Raw genomic sequence first — 17,309 nt, 5'->3', positions numbered from 1 at the left:
TGTTCCCACTCGCTGTATGGTCTCTTCCGCCCTCTTTGGCATCTCCCCTTATTCTGTTATTTACCCCTTCCCTGAGAGTCATAATACAAAATGTTTCTGCATAATGTTTTTCTCTTTTTATGGTCCCAAGATGTAAGAGATTGAATTTGTGTTTTATAATGAAAAAGGTTTGAGCTAGACTTTGTTCAGGTTCATTACCCTACATTTCCAGTATGAGTGTTAAGAAAAAACAAAAACAAGATAGCCACTGTGTCTTAGTGTGTGGTGACTTTACATGCCGTAACTCCTCCATGCGTGTTTCATCATCAATGACATCACCAGGGGCTTGGTCTGCGTCAAAGATCGCACTATATATATAGGGAGAGAAAAACACCTCCCAGCTTGGTCAATTGCATTCCAAAAAACGGAAATAACATTCGAAACTCCGGAAATGTGCTCCAACAACCGTAAATGCGCTCCTCAAACATACATTAGCGCTCCAAGCATGACAGAAAGAATTCCAAGAAGACTTAACCACTGTATTGGCTGTTCTCCAAACATAGAGAATACCCACTAAAATTATACAGAAACTTTAGTAAAACAGAGCACTAATAAAACCGCAACAAAATCTAAATATAAGAACAAGCGGCCAAACAAAATAGACAAAATTGGTATAATTAAAAAACTAAAAAGAACATAAGCCATCAAGGCCCCCACCTGGCAACAATGCCATCTTCTGGTTGATTTGAAAGCTAAAACAAATTTATAATACACATAATAAATACAGAAAATTAAAATAAATAATGATAAAAATACATATTACATATATCACGCTGAAATGTATATAGGAAATATTAACAGGGATGTTTAATCAGCTATTATTATTGATTGCTTTTACAGTATGTCCCATTCTATATTAAAGCCATATGGGACATACAGCAGGTTCTTAAAATATAAATCCACTATGTTTCAAGTCTTGATATTACTTGTTTGATAAGGCTTCCTCTTCAATTGCTAGTAAATCTGTCAATTGCCATAAACAGGGTTCCTACTGGATTTTTGTTGTGATGTACTGCATAGTGCTTCGATATGCAGTACATCACAACAAAAATCCAGAAGGGACCCTGTTTGTGGCAATTGACAGATTTACTAGCAATTGTTAAATGAACAGCCCAAATAGTTATTGTGCTTCAGCCAATCTCTGGGCAGGTTTGCCCAAAAGGTGACTGAAGGGGTTAATAAATAGTCTGAGCTTTAGAACAGCAAGGTCTTCAAATTGAAGGGATTGGCTACAACCCCTTCCCCACAGCAGTCCTACTGATTCAAGCTAATGTTCATTGAGGTCCTGGCTGTGGCAGAGCCAAGGGGCAAACACCTGAACATATCTCTGAGACCCAAAGCTTTCACCTAAAGGATCCAGTCCGCACACCTCAATAGAGGGTATCCAGAGGGAGCTGCTCCCCTGACCTCTTAGGTACTGAATTTATTACAAGATCCTGGTTACTGTGTACTATTGGGATAGCTGGGCCAAGGAGTTCCTCTCTTGAAGGATCCCTACCTCTGGCCTTCCCTAGTCAGTAGTGAGAGAGAACTCTAGTCATCATCATTATCTGTGCTGCAGTCATTACCACTACTTGTGCCACAAAGTATTTTGTGGTCCCTAGCCATGAACTTGTAGACTGACTGGTCCATTCTGCCTTTACCTGTGCTAAAGCTAATTAATGGTCCCCAGCTATGAACCTATAGACTGTTCCAGTTTACCTTTATCTGTGCTAAACCTACTTCATGGTCCCCATTCATAAACCTATACTATTCTAGTCTACCTGTACTTGTGCTACTGTTACTGAATGAGAAGTGTCCTCTACAAACAATACCTCATGTTTTGGAGTATCCCACATCCTTTTATCCCCTCCTGTTACAAGTTCTACAACCAATAAATATTAAGAATACAACCCCTAGACTGTTTAACCACCTCCCACCTGCCATATAAGGGAAATGATGGGTGACTGTCTCATTCTGGGAGGACGTCATGTGATGTCTTCCCCCTCTAACTGCGCTTGCGCCTCCCCGGGGCATATGGTGCGACGATCGGTGATGCGCTGTGTCCTTGGGACACAGCAATCACCGATCACAGTAAAGAGCTGATAGCGTCAACTCTATCATGTGATCAGCTGTGTCCAATCACAGCTGATCGCATGTAAACAAGGAAATGACGGTTATCGGCAGTCCTCTCATCATGCTGACAGCGTGTGAGGAAAGAAGAGCCGGTAAGTGGAATTCTTCAGAGGGGACATCTACACTGATCATCAGGGCACTGTGATGATCAGTGTAGCCCCATCAGTGCCACCTGTAAGTGTCCATCAATGCCCCCTTTCATGCTCATCAATGCCACATACCGCTGCCCATCAGTGCACATCAATGCCACATATCAGTGCCTACCAGTGCACATCAATCAGGGGCGGACTGACCATTTGGAAACTCAGGCACTGCCCGAGGGCCCGGGGTCAGTAGGGGGCCCCATGAGATGCCCCTGGTACCTTTTTCATAGGCTTTTTGAGTTTGGGCAAGGACACAGGGGCCCCATGATCCCCTATTGCCCAGGGGCCCCATGAGTTGTCAGTCTGTCCCTGACATCAATGCCACATATCATTGCCCATCAGAGCTGCCTTTCAGTGCCAACTATCAGTGCCAGTTAGTGCCGCCTATCAGTGCCAGTCAGTAATGTCTATCAGTGCCACCAATCAGTGCTACCTATCAGTGCCAGTCAGTGCCGCCTATCAGTGCTGCCTAACAGTTCCAATCAGTGCCACCTATCAGTGCCAGTCAGTGCCGCCTATCAGTGCCATATATGAGTGCTGCCTTTCAGTGCTCATCAGTGATGCCTGTCAATGCCCATGAGTGCTGTCTATCAGTGCCTCCTCATCAGTGCCGCCTATTAGTGCCCATCAATGCAGCCTATCAGTTCCCAACACTGCAGCCTCATTAGCGCACATCAGTGAAGGAGAAAAATTACTTGTTTACAAAATGTTATAACAGAAACTAAGAAAAACATTTTTTTTTCAAAATTTTCAGTCTTTTTTAGTGGTGATTAATACCACCAAAAGAAAGCTCTATCTGTCTCAAAACAATTATAAAGATATTGTTTGGGTAAAGTGTTGCATGACCGCGCAATTGTCATTCAAAGTGTGGCAGTGTTGAAAGCTGAAAATTGGCCTGGGCAGGAAGGGGGTAAAAAGTGCTCGGTAGGCAAGTGGTTAATGATCCAAAGTCAATGAACTGTTGCGTGTCTGGCTGCCTTGCACTGTTTTAAGAAAGAGCTAGTAGAAACTACTGTGGCCCCTCCGGCCGTAGCGCTACAGATAAAAATAATATGCATTAATATCTGTTGAAATGCAGGTACCATCTATGTCCATCTTGGTTTCTTGTGTGGCCTTGGACGCCTGTAAATCTGAGGCCCAGGTGAGATAATAGGGAATCAGTCACAACTGGACTTATGCAAGAATCTATTTACAGTATCCAATTCTAAATTATGATAATGCTCAGGTTTATCTATAAATGGTCAATTCAATAATCCCATTTGTTTAGCTCTTGTGGCTCTGTCTGAGGCTGACTGTAGGTCCTGGTGTCAAAGGTGAGGGGTCATCTAAAGGCTGAAACTTGCTGTTCTGCCAAGGACCTCACCTTATGCTGATTGTGCATATCACGTCTCCTCAGTGTGCATAGCAGGTTCTCATATCAGAACCCCTTCCTGGCACTAATCTCTATGCCTGTAACTCAAACCTAGGGTACAAGGGACTTCATAAAGACCAAATTGAAGATTAGAACACTTGCTGTTAGCGAAGACATATTTTAAGGTCAGGTTCACTTTAAAGGCCAACTTTTATACCATGTTACCTGTTACACCCATATTTAGGGTATAACATGTAACATGGTGACAAGCTGTCCCTCCCCACCCCCAAACTGTCCCCCGACTTGGAGGGTCCCCTGGGGGTACTTCTTTCTGCCAGCTTCTGTCACTTTTTAAATTTTATGCAGGTATGCATGGCTCCACATATACAGCCACATCATTCATTTACAGAGATCTGTGAAGGAATAAACTACAAGTCCCATCTTCCACTGCAGCACAGGGCTTGTAGTTATTATTAGAATACAAGTGAGGCAATCACTGCACTTGCAGTCCACTAAAACTTCCTCTAGCTCCAAAACTGAAAGTCCATACCTTGGTACAGCCTCAGTGCTGAATGAAGAATCTGCAGGAGCCTGTGCACTGCACCTGAAATCTTTTGCAGACTCTAATGCAAAGAATATGCGGAAGCATTTGTTATTTTTTTGCCTTTTAAAATAAAAGATATCTTAAAACATCAAAGGATCCAATTTAATCTTTTTCAGGTATTTTATTTTCATTCACAGCTAACTACGTCAACATGTTGCGCAGAAATGCACTTAAAATATTATCAAAACAGCAGTATTGTATTTGAGATATATGCACAGTGTGGTTCATGGGAGTAGCATTAGGGGTCTCAGGGATCACAATGGATCACCTTGCTCCAGGGGATCCACAGCTCCGCTTCCTGCTGTCATATTTCATTTCCCCCACAAAATCCCAGAGCTGGAATCCAGCTCCGATCTGTCTTGTGTCCCCCAGCCAATCTAGTAACTAGCTGCCAGTTGGTTGCCTTCTCCCCAGTCTACACCCTTCCTCCACTCTCATTGGCTGGGAAGAAGCCTTGTGTGCCCCCGTTTCCTGAATGGAGTGGAGCCTGGGATGGAGAGACATGGCAGTTTGCTGACAAAAGTGGGGGGACAGTAAGCTGCCTGTCTGTCATGAGGCAGGAGGAGAGCGCCGCCTGAGAGCCAGGACTGCTGTAACTGAGCTGAGGTAAAACACTGTTCTGTTCACACACCTAATGAGGATTCTCTGTACCTCCCCATCCTAGGATAATCATATTGGGGGAAGGAGGGGGCAAGGTCATGTGATTACTAAGATGGGGGGGGAAAGGTCATGTCATTACTAGGATGGAGGGAGGGGGCAAATTCATGTGATTAATAGGATGAGGGGGAGATCATGTCATATTTACTAGGATGGGGAAAGGGAAGGGGCGATGTCATGTCATTACTAGGATGGGGAGGAGGGGCAAAGGTATGTAATCATTACTAGGATGGGGGAAGAAGGGCAAGGTCATGACATGTGGGGGAGGGGGGCGAGGTCATGTCATGTCATTACTAGGATGGGGGTGGAGGACAGCGAGGTCATGTCATTATTACTAGGATGTTGAGGAGGAGGAGGAGGTTATGTCATTACTAGGATGGAGGGTTGAGGAGGGCGTGGTCATGTCATTACTAGAATGGGGGGGGAGGTCATGTCATTACTAGGATGGGGAGGAGCACTGGCGTAGCATCAGGGGTAGTAATTACGACCCTGCCCTCTTTCTAGGGGGCCTGGGCAGCCTCCCTGTCACATTAAGCTTTATACCAGTTATCATGACTAGTGCACCAGAGATCGGTTCATCCAGATCCCCTTACCTATAACTCTTATTAAAATAAAAACATGACACCGATTTGGAGTAAATGGCCAACGTGGCCTTTTATTATTAACCACACAATTTTAAACACCAAACCAATTCCTTATACAGAAAATATACCAATTTGTTGTTGGTCTTCGAAGGCCCCATCCACAAAATTATCCGAAATGCACCTGCGGACCCCATATACCAACAGGCCTCCAGCCGCAACCACCCAGCTCAGAGACAACCTTACCGTCCGCAGTGCAGCACCACCACATTCCAGTTAAACCTTGGTTAACTGGAATGTTCCCCGGGCACACCATACCACCGATGGGTCCCACACCATTCTCTGTACCTTCCAGATAATACCCGCTTCCAAAGACCAACAAACCGCCACAACACGCTGGGTAAGCCCTTACCCATGCGTGCCCCACCACAAACGGACTGCTCTCTGCACACCATCCTGTAAACCCAGAGACCACAAATCCGTCCCAATTGCGTTAAGATGTACCCCATCATTCCGCAAATACCGCCAGGTATCCACCTCCAACTCCAAATGCCGGACCACCAACCCCCCATTCCGAATAAAAAAGCGCCCCACCTCCTTGTTGACCTTTTGGCCTTGGTCCCGCCATTTGGCAGCTGCTGTCATTCTCTCAGAACTGTCTGCGGGAGGACATTAATGGGGGGCTGAGAACATTAATGGAGGGAGTTGAGGACATTAATGGAGGGTGGCTGAGGACATTAATGGAGGGGTTAAGTACATTAATGGAGGGGGGCTAAGGACATTAATGGGGGGAGCTGAGGACATTAATGGAAGGGGGCTGAGGACATTAATGGGGGGAGCTGAGGACATTAATGGGAGGGGGCTGAGGACATTAATGGGAGGGGGCTGAGGATATTAATGGGGGGAGCTGAGGACATTAATGAAGGGAGCTGAGGACATTAATGGAGGGGGCTGGGGACATAAATGGGGGAACTGAGGAGATTAATGGAGGGTGGCTGAGGACAATAAAAGAGGGAGCTGAGGACATTTATGGAGGGGGCTGAGGACATTAATGGAGGAGGGGCTGAGGACATTAATGGAGGAGGGGCTGAAGACATTAATGGAGGGGGGCCAAGGACATTAATGGAGGGGGGCTGAGGACATTAATGGAAGGTGGGCTGAGGACATTAATGGAGGGGTGCCAAGGACATTAATGGAGGGAGGCTGAGGACATTAATTTGGGGAGCTGAGGACATTAATGGAAGGTGGGCTGAGGACATTAATGGAGGGGGGGCTGAGGACATAAATGAGGGAACTGAGGACATTAATGGAGGGGGGCTGCGGACATTAATGGGGAGAGCTGAGGACAGTAATTGAGGGGGGACTGAGAACATTAATGGAGGGTGGGGTTAAGGACAGTAATGGGGAGTTGAGGATTGTAGTGAGGGGGCTGAGGACAGTAATGGGAAGGGAACCAGCAAACACAAATGCTCCTGCGCTTGGGGATGGACTCGATGCAGGCTACAACCACATTACATCCTGGAACATGCACACCTTGCTGCCCTCAAATAGACCAGGGGAATCCAAATATAGTGAATGAGGAAAGAACAAACAGAGGGCGTACAGGCCTAGTGCATTACCATACAAAATGTTTAATAGGAAATAAAGTAGGTGTAGTACTCACAAAAGACAATAAAGTCAAGGCACATCATAAAAGAACAGCTGGGTAAACACCGCGCTGAGTAACAGTCTGCAATAGTTGAGTGTAGACATCCAATAGGCTGACGCGTTTCGAGGACTTGCCTCTTCCTCAGAGGGCTCTGAGGAAGAGGCAAGTCCTCGAAACGCATCAGCCTATTGGATATCTACATTCCTTGTTGCGGACTGTTACTCAGGCGGTGTTGACCCAGCTGTTCTTTTATGATGTGCCTTGACTTTATTGTCATTTGTGAGTACTACACCTACTTTATTTCCTATTAAACATTTTTTATTATTATTATTATTATATAGTATTTATAAAGCACCGACAGTTCGCTCAGCGCTGTACATTACAATGGGAGACAGAACATGTGACTTTACAGTAACAATATAATACGATACACGAGGGGTTCGAGGGCCCTGCTCCTTCGAGCTTACAATCTAGGAGGGAGGGGATAGTGGTACAGGAGGAGATAGTTGTGGGGGATGGAGTGGTAGGAAGAGTGGAGGAGGTCGGCAAGTTAGCAGGGAGTGGGGTAGGCTTCCCTGAAGAGATGGGTTTTCAGGGTGTGCCTAAAGGAGAGGAGAGTAGGTGATAGTCTGATGGGTTGGAGCAGGGAGTTCCAGAGGATGGGTGACACCCTGGAGAAATCCTGGAGGTGGGCATGGGAGGAGGAGACCAGGGAGCTAGAGAGAAGGAGGTCTTGTGAGGAGTGGAGTGTGCGTGCTGGGTGGTACTTGGATATTAGATCGGTGATGTCATTTGGGGAAGTATGGTGGACAGCTTTGTACGTCAGTGTTAGGATTTTGAATTTGATCCGTTGCGCAATCGGAAGCCAGTGGAGGGATTGGCAGAGGGGGGTGGCGGAAACGGAGCGGTTGGTAAGGTGAATGAGCCTGGCTGCCGTATTCAGGATCGACTGAAGTGGGGATAGCCTGTGGCGAGGCAGGCCAGTGAGGAGGGAGTTGCAGTAATCGAGTCGTGATATGATGAGGGAGTGGATGAGCTGTTTAGTGGTTTCTGGGGTTAGGAACGTGCGGATTTTGGCGATGTTGTGGAGGTGGAGTCTGCATGAGTTTGTTAGTGATTGGACTTGGGGCTGGAAGGATAGGTTGGAGTCCAGAATGACACCAAGTACTCTGGCCCGCGGGGCGGGCCTGATAGGGGCATTGTTGGATGTGATGGAGAAGTCAATTGGGGGTGGTGTGCGGGCTGGGGGGAAGACTAGGAGCTCAGTTTTGGAGAGGTTCAGTTTAAGGAAGTGGAGCGATATCCAGTCTGATATGTCGTTCAGTAGGTTTGTGATTCGGGCGGAGACTGAGGGGGCGAGGCGAGGGGTTGAGAGATAGATTTGTGTGTCGTCGGCATAGAGGTGGTAGTTGAAGCCGTGAGAGTATATGAGTTGGCCAAGGGAGGAGGTGTAGATGGAGAAGAGAAGGGGCCCGAGGACAGAGCCTTGAGTGACCCCAACAGAGAGGGGGAGTGAGGGGGAGTTCGTAGCGTTATAGGAATGGTAATGCACTAGGCCTGTGCGCCCTCTGTTTGTTCTTTCCTCATTCAGTAAAGGGAAGGGGACTGACTGTGATGCAAAGGGGGAATGACCATAATAAAGGCCGAACTACAGAAATAAAGATTCCCGAGATCAATGGGAAGGGCCCCGACCTCAGGTCAGAGGGGCCCTTAAGATTCTAGTTATGTCTCCGATGTGCTATATGGAACCAGTCATTTTACATAGATATAGCAATTTCAATAACTACTAAATGTATTAACACTAAATAAATAATATTTTTTAATAATAGTAACAATAATATTAATATTAGCTAATGGTAAAATATTCTGTAAAAGCAACAACTGTGACAGAATATACTGTCCAAATGGGTTTAAACTTACTATGGTACAAATGGTTGTATACTTATGTTTTCCAGGTATGCGAATGAAAGTCTGCCAACCTGTTCTGCTAGAAAACAGGCACCACAAGATGCTGCTATTATTACTCTTCGCCAGAAAAGCCTTTTTTGTTGCACCTATGTTTTTAATTTTACTTTGTTACTAAGGCCTTAACTTTACAGCTAAGGTCCTGTTTCTGTAACCAAGCTCTACCCATTGGCCACCCAATTCAGTGATAGCATGTCTTTGTCCCATAGTGCAGATATCAGTGGACAGGGGAGAGACTGTTGTGTATGACTTAGCTCCAGGGACATGTCCTAGCCCTAATGTTGACACAATAGGAATAAAGTAAAACAAAAAATTACAGATGCAGACAATGCTTTACTGAATAACAAAGCTAAAAGCAAGTGCCTAGGCTTACCTGGTCTTAGGCAGCCATTGGTATTTACTTTTAAAAGCTTAAAGTACCTGACTAGTTTGCTTTAATCGGACCTTGGAAAATGATATACATGCGTAAACCACTTTATACTATGATGTGTAACAAAACAACCTATTTGGCTCTTGCATGGAAGGCATATGTGTTGGTGGTCATGTGTACCTGTGTGTATTTGAAGTATGCTGTTACAAGTACCACTCAAATCACTGACAGTTGCATTAAGTCTTTAATTATATGTTATAGTCCCCCTTGTAAAATCTTAGACTCAACTCTTTGTTGCAGGCCCTTCCGCCCATCTGTAACATCTACAGGACCACCCAGGAGCAGCAATACATATGTACAGCTTGGCACATTGGATGGAGATAATCTAATGATGGAAATCTCATTAGTTGGTGGAAATGAAAGAGGCATTTTTGTTGGTTCTGTTAAACCTGATTCAGGAGCAGAAAAAGCAGGTCTGAAAGAGGGACATCAACTTTTATTGGTAAGTGTACCATTTTATTCTAATGATTTGCTAATCATTTAGCTACTAATTCTGTTCATAGCCGAGGTGTTATGTACAAGTTTGAAAACTCTGATTATAGAGCACCAAAGGTGGTGTTTTTGATTAATGGTACATTTAGTATTGGGGCATTATGGAAGATGCAATGATGATTAATTACTTCCACATAGTCTGCAAATACACGTACAGTGTTTTCAACTTTATTATCCCATGCATCACTTGAAAAAATCAATCTTCACAAGTTTTCTTTGAATCCTCTTTAGAGGTGTTATTGGAGTATTTAGTAACATAAACATAGTCTTGGTGAGAAAGCCAGTAATAATTGAAATGCTTAGTGTTACAGAAATTGGAATAGGCCCAACCACTTCAAATGGATGAGTGCTCCTATATAATCATTAAAAATAAAAGTAGTGCTGCGCTAACAAGTATTAATGATAAACTCAATACATATAAACATATATATATATATAACATCCTCAGGCAATCAACAAAAAAAATATATATAGTGACCGTGTATATTCCACTAAAATATCTAGTGTGGATGAAATCCACATATAGAGAAAAACCTTAACACGGGTTACATAGCATACTGGACCAATATTTAACAGTGAAAAAAATATATATTAAGTGAAAATCACTACATTTTGCATTACAGTGCAAAATAACAGTCCAAAAGGTGAATAGCAAAAAAAAACGGTGACTTCTCATTTACTGTGCTTGTGTGATATCCACCATCAGCAGGCATACATACTCACCTCATAAATTGACCCACATCACATAGGTCAAAAACAGCAGTAATCCTTGATGCACCCTGGTCACTGGGAGCTCAACATCACCGAGAACCATATAGCAGATGTCATACATACAGTAAGTGAACAAGAGAGAGGGGATCCTCATAGTGCAGTTAATTTTATTTAAAAAACATAAGAAATGCAAGAAATACACTCACAAGGGAAAAGGGCTGCAAACGCCCTCAAACAGCATGGTATTTTGGAAACTAAGAAGGCAGCGATCGTGGCCACGACCGGAAATGACGTCACCACGCTACCGTCCAATGTGTTGCGTTACATGACTTCATCAGGGTGACTATATATATATATATATATATATATATATTTTTTTTTTTTTTTTTTGTGTGTTGATTGCCTGAGGACGTTATATATATATTTTTTATGTTTTTATATGTATCAAGTTTATCATTAATACTTGTTAGCTCAGCACTATTTTTTTATTAGTGGTAGAACACTTTATGGGTGCTTCCTGCTTTTTTGATCTCTCTTGATTGTATTGGTAATTTTTTAGGTTTTTATTTGGTTTTGTTTGGCAGAGCATAAGACTTCTACCATTATTGTCCTATATAATCATTGCCTCTAGAACCTTGGGGGTACTTATATAGCAATATTTGTGTCTCCACCATAGGGTTGTGTGCCATCTTATTAAAATGTTTTATGGTAACTGGCCTATATGATGTACACCTTGTATTCTCACAAACATTTTTCCAAATATCAGGGTTTAAGGGGGTAAATATAGGTCTGTTTCCAGTGCCAGCACATAGTTAGAAATAGAAGATTTGGAGAACTGTATAATGTGGATATATATTTTAGGTAAAAGGTTGATAATTATGTAATTTGGATATGTTTGTATTTGCTATTGCACTAAGTAAGATTTAATGAAGGAGGGCTATTCAGAAGAGAGTTTATAAATTGTATTTTATAAATTGTAATTTATTTGTATTGTTAACTTGTCTCTAACGTAGATTAGATTAGTGATCTTTAGGTATATCGTAGCCGAATGCTAGGCTTTGGAATGTTTTACGGTAGCAAAGTAAACAGATTTTTCAACCATAAAAACAGGAGGGGGAGGAGCAGACACTCTGGACTTTATTTATTACACACACAACAGACTAAAAAATTTTGTTACCAATTTTTATTAAATCCATAAATGTATTGCAATTAAAAACCTATTTCCTGAGAGAAAACTCCTCAGCAGCCTAGGCATGTTCTAAATGGTATCACAGGGCTCCTCATTAACCTTATGACTGTCTCTACGCGTTTCACCGGGACAAGACCTGCTTCTTCAAAAGGACTCCAAGGTTCTTAGAGTCATGGAGGCATGGGAAAACCCAGTTGTTCAGCAGGCAGTAGTTATGTACTGTATATAATGGCAAGATTGTGGAAAGTTTCTTGGGTGATTTGTTCAGCAAACCATCTAATTAAGTCAAGACATACTGAAAACTTCAAACAAACCTAGTGATGTAACCTACACCAGTGTGCACACATAATTATATAATAACAATGAAACTCACCACATCTGATGACCTCTATGATTAATATGAGCTCAATATATGCTTAAAACATGAAAATCAGGATAAACCAGGAACTCCTCGCAACTTTCACAGCTTAAAAAAACATAAGTCCATCTAATTCAAGCAATAGAAAGTAAATAAATATATTGAAAACCTCAATATACAGAACACTACACCTACAGTTGAGCCAGAGGAAGGCAATAAAAACCTTAAAGCATTGTTCAAGTTTGCTCCACCACAGGGAGAAGACTTTTTCATGATTTCCTAGGATAATCTGATATTCCCTAGGTCAACAATCTCTGCTGTTATTACTTAGAAGAGTTAATAGACAGTTAATACCAGTTATATTCTGTGCATTTATGAATGCATCCAGATCACAGTAGCCGCTTAACTGCATTAAGCTGTATTATAATATGTACGATGAATGTATGAGTGCAGTTAAATGGGAAGTTGTTATTGCTTCCATTCATATATAAGCATGATAGCAGTGTCAGCCCCTGGCCCCCAATGATGTCAGTTATGAGGAAACGTGTAGTACAGAATAGGGAGGGTTGACATTGGAAGCTGCTTTCTGGTGTTTATGTCACAGACACTGGGTTTCTACTTATGAAGTTTATTCTAATCTTGCTGTTTAGCAACTTTATTATTTCAAGAACGTAGTTTGAATTATATTTGCACTATTTGGAGACTTTTCTATTGTATGCAGGCACCTTTGGAGAAATTTAGGACCTGTATCCGTTAGCATTGTTCTCTGCTATCTCAGTGAACTACAAAACACCTCCTACTGACAAGAATGCTCAGTACAATTGTCGCCCTAGGACAGGAAGTATTTTAATGACAGGGTTATCAGGTAAACATAAAGGAAAATATTTGGAAAAAAAGAAAACTATTGTAGTCACCATATCCAGGGACCAGTAAGCTGCAATCCATTCAATTTTTGGTTTTGGGTTTAGATATGTTTTAAGCATATACTGAGCTCATATTATTAATAAAGTTCTGGTGAGTTATATGTGAGCACAGCAATGGAGGCTACATCATTCTGTCTACAAATATCACAGGGATCTTCCTTTTAATACAAGTGCTGCATATGAATAAATTTGAATAGATTGCAGCTTACTGGTCCTTGAATGTGGTGGCTGCATTATTTTTTTTTTTTCACATATGTTTTCATTTACTGAAGACTGTGTATCAACTTTGTTTTGCCAGCAGCTGATACAAATTTCTAAGTGGACGCTGAGCATGACATTTGTGTTTCTTGTTGGGGTCTGAGAATGGTAAATTAGAAAGTCAATGGTTAGTGCACGATACAAGGACCCCAAGTTATGTAAAATTTAGGTAGTGTGTCGTTTAGGGTTGCGGACATTTTCTCGATCTTCATACAAAGGTTGTTATGAGGTTTGAGTTCCTCAAATTGAATGGTTTGCTTCCTCCGGGACCTGGTGATTATCAGCTTTGCAGCAGTAAAGATAAAGATAAGGATGAGTAACTTATTTTGGTACACATACAGGGCAGCACACTGTACAAGTCAACTGGCTATCACTAGGAATCAGCTTCAGGTTAAACACCTCTCTTCCGCCATGCCCCTTTGATGGATTTCACCTCTATGGGGCTTAATTGTAGATGCATCAGAGGGGTGTACCAGAAGGGTAGGAGTTTAAGCTGAAGCCAAATTCTACACTAATATTACCCTGTTAACACGCACAGTGTGCAGGCCTGTTACATTACTGAGTGTGGGATTGTTTTTGTTTTTTGTGCTTATCTGTGGTGCTGGTACCTGACAGCATGTATTGAGTTAGTGGGTGGTATGTACAAGGCTTAAAGCAGTGCTTTTATTTTGTTTCGGTTTTGGTACAATCTGTTGTTTTTGGTTTAAGAGAGCTTCTACTGGATTCTTCCAGAGGGGTCTATTAAAGGTGGCAGACTATCTCCTAAGTATGAAGTGCTTACTTTTTGGGTAGTCCCACCAGATATGTCTATAGATTTCCTCTGCACTTCAACCTCTAAAGTACTGGGAACGGTGGCTGGGGGGTTGCACATCGGTAGGGAACAAGGTACCAATTCATGAGCAATATGTGTTTGGTTTCTGTGGTTATGACAATAATCAAACTTTTTAAACCAAATATCTTGCCAGTCTTCTTGGGAAAAAGAGGTCACCAGTCCTTGTTCTCAGTTGATTGTGTTATTAGGCAATGAAGGGAAGCAGGAAGATAACATCAGCAGAAAAACATTGGGGAATATACCCATGGCTTGAAGGATCTCTGGTGCAAATATGTTCAAATGCAGCAGGCCGTAAAGGAGTGTAAGTGTGCTTAAGCAAGGAAGTTATGTAATTTTGTAATGTGTGCTTACTGGAAAATTACCACAGAGGCACATTACACACATTTCTGAGTGTCTATTAATTATTATGGGTGGAAAAGGAGCAATGTCCATTACCTGCAACACTTTGGAAAAGGAATACTAAATTTGGATGTAACCCTACAGATTTTCACTGTGTGAAAGACTACATACTTTTCTGTTTCGTGTGCTAATATGGAAGCTACGGGGGGACATTCAAGTCAAACCAGGACTTCTAAGTTTATATAATAAAAAAACTAATTTCAAGGAGTGGAAACTACATTTATTTTTCAACATACTCCCCTGCTTCATTTATACACTTATCCCAGGATTTAACTAATGCCTGGAAAGCTTTGCCACAGAAAGACTTGTCAGTACGCCTGAACCATCCTAGGACATTCGTGAAGGATTGTGTTCACCGTTACCACAGAAAGATTTGTCTCTTGTGCAATTTTACGACATGTTATGCATCAGTTATCTAGGATCAGACATTCCACACACTAAATATTCACAAGAATGACTATGGTGGGCTGAGAACCACCACAACCGGGATCATCACTGATGGACGTACAGCCATCTTTGAAACGTTTACACCATTCAAATGTCATAGTGTGACTGAGTGTCTCATCACCATACTGTGCTTGAAGTTTTCTGTAAATATCTGCAGGTTTTACCCCACACCACACGCTGTTCTGTTCCATGCATGCACTAACACTGTTGTCTGTCAACTCTGGACTGGCCTGTGACTTGTGTGCCACCTACCAGTAATAGGACACACTTGCCACTTACTACTGTGTGTAGGATCCCTTTTTATACCTATACTTTTTATAAATTTAAAAGTCCTAGTTTAATTTGAACGCCTCATGTAGATTACATTCATAAGGGAATGTTAGGTGTTATATTTTGTCACATAGATCTAGTCCTCTTAATTTTGTAGTTTCATATAGTATTGATTTTTTTGCTACGTTTTCATGTTTCGTACCCCAAATAACAGGTGCTATATCATATTGGAATCTAGCCAGATCTTTTGCCTTTAAAGCATAAATGCAAGGTCTGCTTATTAGGACTAGGTACCCTCCCCTTGTAAAATTACTACTTTTAAAGTACTTTTAAAAAATACAGTACATATAGCTAATTAGAGTTTTGTGTATATTTTCACAGTTAGAGGGATGCATCAAAGGAAAAAAACAATGTGTACCCATGGATTCATGTACAAAAGAAGAAGCTCATTGGGCTATACAAAGATGTAAAGGACTGGTTGCTGTTCATTATAAATTAAACACTGAAGGTAAGGAAAAAAAAATATCAGTGTACAATTTACATGTTTTTTTTAAGTTCTTTTCACTGAAACAAAAAAACATTCAGTATTGGACAATGTGCTCTCTACATCCCATACATAAATAGGAATTCAATATTTATTTCTATAGGCAAAAATGCTGTCATTTCTTATATTTGAATTGAGTTCACAAGACAACAAAAGATGAGTACTCATCAATTACACACTGTAAAATGAAATATTGCTATTGACGCACTTTGTATTGCAGGATACAGTAAACTAATGAAAGATCTAGAAGAAGGGAAGGTTCGATCAGGGGACTCCTTTTATATTCGCTTGAATTTAAACATTTCAAGTCATCTAGACAGCTGCTCACTTTCTGTAAACTGTGATGACATTGTACATGTTCTTGACACTATGCATCAGGGAAGGTATGAGTGGCTTTGTGCCAGAGTTGATCCATTTACTGTTCGAAACATGGATGTTGGAACAATTCCAAGCTACAGCAGGTATGTGTTTAAACAGTTGCATGATAAAAAGAAAAGTATAAGTAGTTGTAAGTCAAATTTACATGCTGTATATGGGTTGTCAAGTCATTTTGAGGGATATAGCTGGTCATTATGAAGTATATAATGTACAGTACACTGTATAATGTGAAGCAGTGTGGAAAACATAACACATAACACAAGATATAAAGCATACCAGAATTGTGTATGTACTGTATTATACAGTAAGTCATGTATTGTGAATACTATAAACTATATAATGTTGGTTAAAGTATATGTAAACCCTAATGGCATCATGTCTCACTTTATACAGTGTCTCAAGCATATCTTTTGTGAATCAGTTGCATAGGACTCCCTTTTTGCACCCCAGCTATAACCATTCATTGTTTGGCACTGTTGCATCTGATCAGCTGTGAAAGCTCCTTTAGTTGGCCATTGGGCTGCCTAGTAGACACACAGCCCAATGGCCCACTAAAGGAGCCACCTCCAAAGGAGCCGCTTGTTAACTTTAGTCCTGACTCTTGAGCTGGATAAATGTTGGGGCCTTCTTGCATGCGTTAAAGCCATCAATAAGGCCTGTGGGCAGTATTAGGGCTGTGGGGTAGCTAGTAGCTATTTCCTAATGGCTCAGTTTCTAAAGGTGGTATCAAGTAATGGCTACAAGGCCTTCTCACCAGACCCAGCAACACAACAGCAGTGGTCTCTCCAATTGGGTATCGCTCACCCTGGGTGATGACTTTGGTAGATAGCGTTGTCCCTCAGTACTTGGGTCATGCTCTGTGCCTTCTGGCTGTCCCTCACACATCTGTTGGTTCAGCTGACAAGCTCTTTCTAGGTGGAGTTTCCTTGACGCAATCCTGTCACACTCTTGGACGATACCTGGACCTTACAGAGG

At 42.0% G+C, this 17,309-nt stretch overlaps 1 protein-coding gene across 1 annotated transcript in view; it reads left to right on the top strand.

Annotated features, from left to right (window-relative positions):
• The window catches only part of CARD11 (caspase recruitment domain family member 11), a 173,998-nt gene that overhangs the window by 132,261 nt on the left and 24,428 nt on the right, over positions 1–17,309 (top strand). Inside the window, exons 15-17 of the mRNA XM_089691646.1 lie at positions 9,774–9,975; positions 15,794–15,920; positions 16,177–16,417. Of these exons, the coding sequence (XP_089547772.1) occupies positions 9,774–9,975; positions 15,794–15,920; positions 16,177–16,417 (570 nt within the window). The remainder of the gene's footprint in view (positions 1–9,773; positions 9,976–15,793; positions 15,921–16,176; positions 16,418–17,309) is intronic.

This window comes from Staurois parvus, unplaced genomic scaffold (genome assembly GCF_062004578.1).
Source record: "Staurois parvus isolate SC_StPar_1 unplaced genomic scaffold, SC_StPar_1.0 ptg000022l, whole genome shotgun sequence".
NCBI lineage: Eukaryota > Metazoa > Chordata > Amphibia > Anura > Ranidae > Staurois > Staurois parvus.
The sequence above is the reverse complement of the archived record's forward strand: the minus strand, read 5'-3'. Positions and strand labels throughout refer to the sequence as shown.